The sequence below is a fragment of the Coregonus lavaretus genome (assembly GCF_964263955.1).
Source record: "Coregonus lavaretus genome assembly, chromosome: 20".
Taxonomy (NCBI): Eukaryota; Metazoa; Chordata; class Actinopteri; order Salmoniformes; family Salmonidae; genus Coregonus; species Coregonus lavaretus.
This window is the reverse complement of record NC_140007.1, coordinates 44,209,179-44,218,920: the sequence shown is the minus strand read 5'-3', so window position 1 is coordinate 44,218,920 and position 9,742 is coordinate 44,209,179. Positions and strand designations below refer to the sequence as shown.

The 9,742-nt window shown below is 41.7% G+C and overlaps 1 protein-coding gene across 1 annotated transcript; it reads right to left on the bottom strand.

Moving 5' to 3' along the window:
- Positions 1-2,422: 2,422 nt before the first annotated feature.
- LOC311147450 (protein FAM50A) lies at positions 2,423-9,710 on the bottom strand. Its single transcript, XM_084184145.1, has 13 exons — positions 9,400-9,710; positions 9,083-9,167; positions 8,883-8,982; positions 8,166-8,299; positions 8,002-8,078; positions 5,208-5,274; positions 4,762-4,823; positions 4,559-4,635; positions 4,161-4,215; positions 3,745-3,793; positions 3,580-3,650; positions 3,333-3,443; positions 2,423-2,792 (listed from the first exon to the last, which is right to left on the bottom strand). The coding sequence occupies exons 1-13, from the start codon at positions 9,508-9,510 to the stop codon at positions 2,784-2,786; spliced, it is 1,008 nt and encodes a 335-aa protein (XP_084040271.1). The 5' UTR covers positions 9,511-9,710; the 3' UTR covers positions 2,423-2,783.
- Between the last annotated feature and the right edge of the window lie 32 nt (positions 9,711-9,742).

Genomic DNA, 9,742 nt, shown 5'->3' with positions numbered 1-9,742 from the left:
TGCTCTGACATGGGCAGGGTCGTCATTACTGCTCTGACATGGGCAGGGTCGTCATTACTGCTCTGACATGGGCAGGGTCGTCATTACTGCTCTGACATGGGCAGGGTCGTCATTACTGCTCTGACATGGGCAGGGTCGTCATTACTGCTCTGACATGGGCAGGGTCGTCATTACTGCTGTAGCAAATCAGTAGTGGAGGCGGAGTCAACCTGCTGGTCAGTAGTGGAGGCGGAGTCAACCTGCTGGTCAGTAGTGGAGGCGGAGTCAACCTGCTGGTCAGTAGTGGAGGCGGAGTCAACCTGCTGGTCAGTAGTGGAGGCGGAGTCAACCTGCTGGTCAGTAGTGGAGGCGGAGTCAACCTGCTGGTCAGTAGTGGAGGCGGAGTCAACCTGCTGGTCAGTAGTGGAGGCGGAGTCAACCTGCTGGTCAGTAGTGGAGGCGGAGTCAACCTGATGGTCAGTAGTGGAGGCGGTGTCAACCTGCTGGTCAGTAGTGGAGGCGGAGTCAACCTGATGGTCAGTAGTGGAGGCGGAGTCAACCTGATGGTCAGTAGTGGAGGCGGAGTCAACCTGATGGTCAGTGATGCATGTTCCTCATTCCAATTCTTGCCATGATGTTGTTAGATTATTTCTGAAAAGCACAAAACATAGTTTGTATGAATTGTATTGTATTGCAATATTCTTGTTAGAGGAAAACGTTTGCACTGCACATGCAAAGACAGCATTGGTATCCAGTAGTGGTGCGTGGGTAAAAGCCATATTAATTTAATTAACTAACTTCGCCCCAGTCTGAGGTCCTTAGCGCTCTGGTGCTGTTTTTCATCAAGGATCTCTCTGTACTTTACTCTGTTCGTTTTCCCCTCAATCCTGACTAGTCTCACAGTCCCTGCCGCCGAAAAACATCCCCACTGCATGATACTGCCACCACCATGCTTCACTGTAGGGATGGTGCCAGGTTTCCTCCAGAAGTGACGCTTGGCATTTAGGCCAAAGAGTTCAATCTTGGTTTCATCAAACCAGAGAATCTTGTTTCTCATGTGCTGCAGAGATGGTTGTCCTTCTGGAAGGTTCTCCCATCTCCACAGAGGAACTCTGGAGCTCTGTCAGAGTGACCATCGGGTTCTTGGTCACCTCCCTGACCAAGGCCCTTTTCCCCCGATTTCTCAGTTTGGCCGGGCGGCCAGCTCTAGGAAGAGTCTTGGTGGTTCCAAACTTCTTCCATTTAAGAATTATGGCCACTGTGTTCTTAGAGACCTTCAATGCTGCAGAAATGATTTTGTACCCTTCCCCCAGATCTGTGCCTCGACACAATCCTGTTTCAGAGCTCTACGGATAATTCCTTCGACCTCATGGCTTGGTTTTTGCTCTGACATGCACTGTCAACTGTGGGACCTTATATAGACAGGTGTGTGCCTTTCCAAATCATGTCCAATCAATTGAATTTACCACAGGTGGACTCCAATCAAGTTGTAGAAACATCTCAAGGATGATCAATGCAAACAGTATGCACCTGAGCTCAGTTTCGAGTCTCATAGCAAAGGGTCTGAATACTTATGCAAATAAGGTTTTTCATTTTTAATACATGTGCAAACATTTCTAAAATCCTGTTTTCGCCTTTTTGTCATTATGGGGTACTGTGTTTAGATTCCATTTTAGAATAATGCTGTAACTTCACAAAATGTGGAAAAAGTCAATGGGTCTGAATACTTTCCGAATGCACTATATATTACTTTCAAAGTCCAAGAGGGGAGAAATTACCCTACAACGGTAAAACGTCACACTTTCAACCACTGTTACTACTCTAAATCAACTCTACAATGACCATTTACTGGGATTAATCTTTTTTATTTTTTTATTTTTTATGTCCTTATCCAGGTTTTTTTTTTTTATCCTGCATCTGTCCAGTTGCCTTTGTGTAATATTTCAGCATTTGCCAAAACCTGAAAATGTCTATTGAAATGCATATGATAAACAGGACATATATCAGATTTTTCACATAACACTATTTTCTTAGTAAGTGTATAGATTTAAGTCATTTAGCAGACGCTCTTATCCAGAGCGACTTACAGTTAGTGAGTGCGTACATTTTCATAGCGCCAGAAATCGAAGCATTTCCTTTTACATTTTACCTTACAAGTATTCATCGGAGGAGCTGAAAACATTGCAGCTGCCAAAATATTGCCCAAAGTTACAATCAACACAACTTTGTTAGTACAAGTCGTAATCCAGAAGAATCCGGTCTGATTCCTATTCTTTCGTGCAGGGACGGGCAACTGGCGTCCAGCCAGCGGGCCCCCTTTTGTAGCTCAAACTGCAAGTTGACAGTATTGTTCTAGTTTTTCAATTATCTCCAACAGCCGAGTCCCTCGGTAGTAATGGAGGTGCCAAAAACAAACCACATTCATGACACATCACAAACAAGGCCAAATATATATATTTTTAATGACATAAATTAGTAAAGTTGAAATATTCTAATTAACGCAGTGAACAGCATCCAAGTGCAGTTTATTTTTTTAAGGATCACATATTTTCATCGAAATTAAAGTAGGAATATTTCTTAAACAGAGTTGTTATCTTATGGTAAAGAAATCACTATGATTTCTTAGGCAACAACACTTTGTGGAATTGAAGCAAAAGTTTGAGCAGTAACAATGAAGAGTAACCTAATGATTTAAAGTGAATATAGTTTATTAATCTGAAAGTAAAATGCTTCTGACAATACATTAATAGTAAAACAACATTGAAATAAAATGTGTGTCCAGAATGATCCTGAAGACAATATTTTCACCGGATCTGAAAAACAAGAAATTAACAAGAATATTTAATTTAGGTTGCAACATCTGCATGTTTTACAATAAACCTCCCAACTTCTTATCCATTCTTTACCTAATAATAACATTTTGGCTATAATGATTCAATGATTGATAATAGGTCTATTTTAGCTATTTCCTACATGTTTTATGAACTAACAGCTGAACGTGAACAGGCCCATGCGCTGTAAGCACCGACACTCATACAGTGTCATGTGGGGCATACTTATGAAACAATCCCGTTCATTGCGGCCCAAAATTTGGAAAAGGCTATGAACCATAAGATACTATTATGCGCGATAATCTATCCAGCCATTGATGCTACATTCTTTTGATGATTAATTTGTACACCGTGACGTGCGATTGGCCACAGGAGGAACTACTGTGGAGGAACACATTACATCACACTCTACATAAACCTAGAATACGAATCAGATCGTTTGATAAAACTATAAAAAGAAAGCAATTATAATATTCCAATGTAGATATTGGCAGTGCGTCAAGGTTAGCGATAACCACTCACGGTGTATTTGTCCCATTTCTTCTCTGGGTCGTAGGGCTCCCAGCGACTGGCGGGGAAGATGTGCTTGTTCTTTTCATACCAGCACCTCAGCACCACTTTACCTGCGTGAGACTACGACACACCAAGGACGCTCATTACTGTTAAAGCTGCGCTGGCAAATGCCTTCGATTCGAATAAGTATCAAACACACTTGGAAATTGAATAGTATATTAATTGTAATTAAACAAATACGGATGGATCTCCTAACCTCATCTTTTTCAACAGTGGCGTCATTCACCAGCCGAATGTCATCGTGGACATCAAAGCTGAAGAGTGGACCTGTAGTGGAATAAAGTAAAAAAAAAAAAAATGCCATCAGTGAAGTTATACATATTTCAATATACTGTAGATTTGAGATGACCTTTGACCTCACCAGATTTGCCTCGAGCTTTTGTCACAATGAAGTCATAGAAACTGTGATGCTAGAAGAGAAAACAGAGATAATTAACTGTGATTCTAGAAGAGAAAACAGGGATAATTAACTGTGATTCTAGAAGAGAAAACAGAGATAATTAACTGTGATGCTAGAAGAGAAAACAGAGATAATTAACTGTGATGCTAGAAGAGAAAACAGAGATAATTAACTGTGATTCTAGAAGAGAAAACAGAGATAATTAACTGTGATTCTAGAAGAGAAAACAGAGATAATTAACTGTGATGCTAGAAGAGAAAACAGAGATAATTAACTGTGATTCTAGAAGAGAAAACAGAGATAATTGTTCCAATTTAATATGAAGAGCTGTAAATGTATAATAGTTCAGATTGATGTACGAGTCCAGCAGTACTCACATGTGGTATGATCAGATCTTCTTTGATGTACATCAGCTGCTCGACACCAGCAGCCCTACAGAGAACACCCAACATTTTACAACCTTCCTTCATAAAGAATAAAGTCAAGGGAAATCCTATAATGTTAGTGCCAATGGGCACTGGCTGCCGGACGGACACTATAAACCTAGGGTGTATTCATTAGACGAAGACCGTAGCAAACAGTTGCAAACGTTTTGCAAAGGAAACCGTTTACTCCAAACTGGAAAAGGTTTTGAAAACGAAAACGCACGTTTTTTTATTGGACAAATTCAGGTAGGTCCCTCTCCGTTTCATTCAGTTTGCTTCTGTTTTCTAGTGAATAACCCCTGGATAAAACCAAAGCCACTGCTTCAGTCACTTATCAAATCACCTCTTACCTGAGCTCACTGAAATCTTTCCTCAGGACCTCCAGTGCTTTCTGAAGGAACTGCTGCATGGTGTTGCCTTTCTTCATCTGTAGTAAACACAAAACGATGCATACTGATACATGCTATAGTATACAGGTATACCTCATGGGACCAAAGTTAATGCTTGCCAGCAGCACATCCATTGCTAAGCAACCGGTTTTCTCTTACTGTACCTTGACAGTCTTACGATGCCCCGATCCATCCCAGTAGGAGAATGTGATCTCAATTTCTTCACCTGTATGGAAGATGAATATGTCATTATAATGGCATTATCAATAAGTGTCATTATCATGGTAAGGTTGCAACTAGCAGGGTAGTGAACTTTTCATTTAACCATAGGGACCAATAGAAGGGCAGTGGATGTACCATAGGGACCAATGGAAGGGCAGTGGATGTACCATAGGGACCAATGGCAGGGCAGTGGATGTACCATAGGGACCAATAGAAGGGCAGTGGATGTACCATAGGGACCAATAGAAGGGCAGTGGATGTACCATAGGGACCAATAGAAGGGCAGTGGATGTACCATAGGGACCAATAGAAGGGCAGTGGATGTACCATAGGGACCAACAGAAGGGCAGTGGATGTCATCGTCATGGATATTTATTATCAAACCTACCCTTAATCTTTTCTTGCTTTCCCTCCCACTCCTGGCGCAGTTCCTCTCGAAGACGATTCTCCTCCTCCTAAACTCACAATAATGAACACATTTTAAGCTTGGGCTCTGTGTGTGTGTATATATAGGACATTTATATAGTGTATCCTCTGTGCATTATGGACAGGAGTCAAAGGGGTAGGAATGGTTTCTCCATCCCCTTCTCTGGCTGTTGTATTGGGCAGTTCAACGGTGAGAAATGACTCAGCCCCTGGAGTAAAAACGTTGTACTATCCAGGAGCACGAGTACAGGACATCAATAAGCTGCTCCCAAACATTTCAACCTGCATCAGGACACGGAGTCTATCATAGTTCATGTGGGATTCAATAACATTATGAAGGGCAGCTCAGAACAGCTGAAGATGGATTTTAAAGAACTGATTGGGTCTCTGCTTGACACCAACAAACGCCCCATAATTTCTGGCCCTCTGCCCTCCCTAACTGGCTATGTGACTATTGCAGCTCTTTGGGTGTAACATTTATTGACAATGTTGAACCAGAGTTATACTGTTGTCATTGTCATGTAGCTTAAGAAGCTTAAGTTCATGAAATAAATAATTAGCAAGTAACAGATGACATTCTTATTCTGACAATCTCTGGAACTCACTTAGATAATACTTTTGATGATACAGTGGTAGCAATACATGGTTATAACATCTACAGAAAAGACAGAAATGCCAATGGTGGAGGTGTTGCCGTTTATATTCAGAACCACATTCATGTAAAGCTTAAAGATGATCTCATGTTAAACACTGTTGAAGTAATATGCCTACAGGTTCATCTGCTTCACCTAAAGCCCATTCTTGTGGGAATCTGCTATAGACCACCAAGTGCTAACAGTCAGTATCTGGATTACGTGTGAAATGCTTGATAATATATGTGATATCAACAGAGAGGTATATATCCAAATCCATCGGATGTAGTGATCACAATATAGTAGCCATATCTAGGAAAACCAAAGTTCCAAAGGCTGGGCCTAATATTGTGTATAAGAGGTCATACAATAAGTTCTGTAGTGATTCCTGTAAAGTGTGTGTTGAAGAGGTGAAAAAATTATTGTTGTCTATCAACAATGACAAGTCACCGGCGTCTGACAACTTGGATGGAAAATTACTGAGGATAATAGTGGACGATTTTGCCACATCTTCAATTTAAGCCTACTAGAAAGTGTGTGCCCTCAGGCCTGGAGGAAAGCTAAAGTAATTCCGCTACCCAAGAATAGTAAAGCCCCCTTTACTGGCTCATATAGCCGACCAATCAGCCTGTTACCAACCCTTTGTAAACTTTTGGGGGAAATTGTGTTTGACCAGATACAATGCTATTTTACTGTAAACAAATTGATAACAGAATTTTAGCATGCTTGTAGGGAAGGACATTCAACAAGCACGGCCCTTACACAAATTTAAATGACTGATGATTGGCTGAGAGAAATTTATGATAAAAAGATTGTGGGAGCTGTTTTGTTAGACTTCAGTGCGGCTTTTGACATTATCGATAGTCTGCTGATGGAAAAACATATGGGTTATGGCTTTACACACCCTGCTATATTGTGGATAAAGAGTTACCTGTCTAACAGAACACAGAGGGTATTCTTTAATGGAAGCCTCTCCAACATATTCCAAGTAGAATCAGGAATTCCCCAGAGTAGCTGTCTAGTCCCCTTACTTTTTTCATTATTTACTAATGACATGCCACTGGCTTTGAGTCAAGCCAGTGTGTCTATGTATGCGGATAACTCAACACTATACACGTCAGCTACTACAGTGAGTGGAATCACTGCAACACTTAAAGAGCTGCAGTTAGTTTCAGAATGGGTGGCAAGGAATAAGTTAGTCCTAAATATTTCTAAAACTAAAAGCATTGTATTTGGGACAAATCATTCACTAAACCCTAAACCTCAACTAAATCTTGAAATAAATACATGTGGAAATTGAGCAAGTTGAGGTGACTAAACTGCTTGGAGAAACCCTGGATTGTAAACTGTTATGGTAAAAACATGTTGATACAACAGTAGCTAAGATGGGGAGAAACCTGTCCATAATAAAACGCTGCTCCGCCTTTTTAACAACACTAGCAACAAGGCAGGTCCTACAGGCTCTAGTTTTGTTGCACCTGGACTACTGTTCAGCTGTGTGGTCAGGTGCCACAAAGAGGGACTTCAGAAAATGACTATTGGCTCAGAACAGGGCAGCACGGCTGGCCCTTAAATGTACACATAGAGCTAACATTATTAATATACATGTCAATCTCTCCTGGCTCAAAGTGGAGGAGAGATTGACTTCATCACTACTTGTTTTTGTAAGAAGTGTTGACATGCTGAATGCACCGAGGTGTCTGTTTAACCTACTAGCAAACAGCTCAGACACCCATGCATACCCCACAAGACATGCCACCAAAGGTCTCTTCACAATCCCCAAGTCAAGAACAGACTATGGGAGGCGCACAGTACAACATAGAGCCATGACTACACTGAAATCTATTCCACATCAGGTAACTGATGCAAGCAGTATAACCAGATTGGTTTGAGGGAACACACTTAATGTGTTGTGAAAATTATACAAATATTTTAAATAGTATATAACTGCCCTAATGTTGCTGGTCCCCGGGAAGAGTAGCTGCTGCCTTGGCAGGAACTAATGGGCATCCTTCATAAATAGAAATAAAGAGAACTCTTTCTTTATATGCAGGCGAGATTTCAATGTGAGAGGTTTGATTTGGAGAAAATGAGTGTGACTGGTGTTATCTGCATAAGGCTCACCTCTCTGTCCCGGTCAGGCAGGAAACTGGTGTCCACATCTGGATTCTTCCCTAGCTTCTTCTTCTTAGCAGGGAAATCTTTGGAAGATAAAGGTCAGTATTCCTTGATTGTTCTTAGACAGTCTTGTGGCTATAAAGAACAGATTTATTATGAACACCACTCACAGTCCTCTTCCTCCTCCTCCTCCTCTGTCTCCTCATCTTCCTCCTCCTCTTCATCTTCAGGATTAAAGGATAAACTGGCTATCTTTCTCTTCTGCTCTTCCTTTCTCTTCTTCTCCTTCTGCTTCTCCAGCTTCCTGAAGGTAGACAGAAAGAGAGCAGAGACGAGACACTGACAACAGCTTCCTGAAGGTAGACAGAAAGAGAGACACTGACAACAGCTTTCTGAAGGTGGACAGAAAGAGAGCAGAGACGAGACACTGACAACAGCTTCCTGAAGGTAGACAGAAAGAGAGACGAGACACTGACAACAGCTTTCTGAAGGTAGACAGAAAGAGAGACACTGACAACAGCTTTCTGAAGGTAGACAGAAAGAGAGCAGAGACAAGACACTGACAACAGCTTCCTGAAGGTAGACAGAAAGAGAGCAGAGACACTGACAACAGCTTTCTGAAGGTAGACAGAAAGAGAGCAGAGACACTGACAGCTTTCTGAAGGTAGACAGAAAGAGAGCAGAGACAAGACACTGACAACAGCTTCCTGAAGGTAGACAGAAAGAGAGCAGAGACGAGACACTGACAACAGCTTTCGACAGAAGACTTCGCCCCATACTCAGGGGTCATTGAGAGATCATAACAGACATAAGAGGCAGGGAATACAGTAACTCTGGGAATACAGTAACTCGGGGTATACAGTAACTCTGGGAATACAGTAACTCACAGCATCAACTCCTTTGATTGCTCCTTCTTGGCCAGTTGCTTTTCTCGTTCTTTCACAAGAGCCTCCTGCCTGGCCTTCATATCATTGAGTGTCACCAGACCTGACAAGGGAAGACAGTATTGCAGTAAGACTGTGTTCTTCACAATTATTTCCTTATAAAAAGTAAAGTCTGACATGCAGAAGTCCCATACTATACTTACCAACAGTGCTGGATTTGAGCTCTGCTTCCACCGCATCATAATGAGCTGAGAACTTCTTGTCGATGTTAGACTTGACCATATTGTCCTGCAGGAGATATTCAGATAGTAAGAGGGGACACATAGCTAGGTACGTTAAAGCTACTACTGTACACAGTCTTGCACAATGGCTATAGGTTGTTCGTTTGATGTCTTTCAGTAACTAGATAGCAGTGAATAAGCAGGAATATTATTCCTGTTCGTTTGATGGCTTTCAGTAACTAGATAGCAGTGAATAAGCAAGAATATTACATAGCTAACTTAGCTAACAAGTGACTGACCTGAGCAATTTTCTCCTTTAGCTGTGAAAGTTGTTCTCTTTCCTTTTCACGCTTTTTTATCAGCTGCATGGCTCTTCCAGCCTCGCTTGCTGCTCCTTTGTACTGCGCCATGCCTATATCTTCGAGAATCAAACAGCAATAATTTGGGAAAAGTAGCTAAACGCTACAGCCACAGACAACTTGTCAAAACAACAACTAAACACTGTTTTTATAACAGTGTAGGGCGAAACGCTTTTGTTGCTAGATGCTGAGATATCCTCGCACCATAACAAACACCACAAAAAATGGTCTCGGTGAAGTGCATTCTGGGTAGTGTGCGACCCAGTGCAACCACTTCCGGCGG

What these genes read in the sequence shown, in the direction of transcription:
- LOC311147450 (XM_084184145.1), bottom strand. Translation starts at nt 9,510, where the DNA reads ATGGCGCAGTACAAAGGAGCAGCAAGCGAGGCTGGAAGAGCCATGCAG. An exon ending in GCTCAAATCCAGCACTGTTG is followed by an intron (nt 8,983 to 9,082) that starts GTAAGTATAGTA and finishes TTCCCTTGTCAG; the next exon opens with GTCTGGTGACACTCAATGAT. An exon ending in CCACTGTTGAAAAAGATGAG is followed by an intron (nt 3,444 to 3,579) that starts GTTAGGAGATCC and finishes GGTGTGTCGTAG; the next exon opens with TCTCACGCAGGTAAAGTGGT.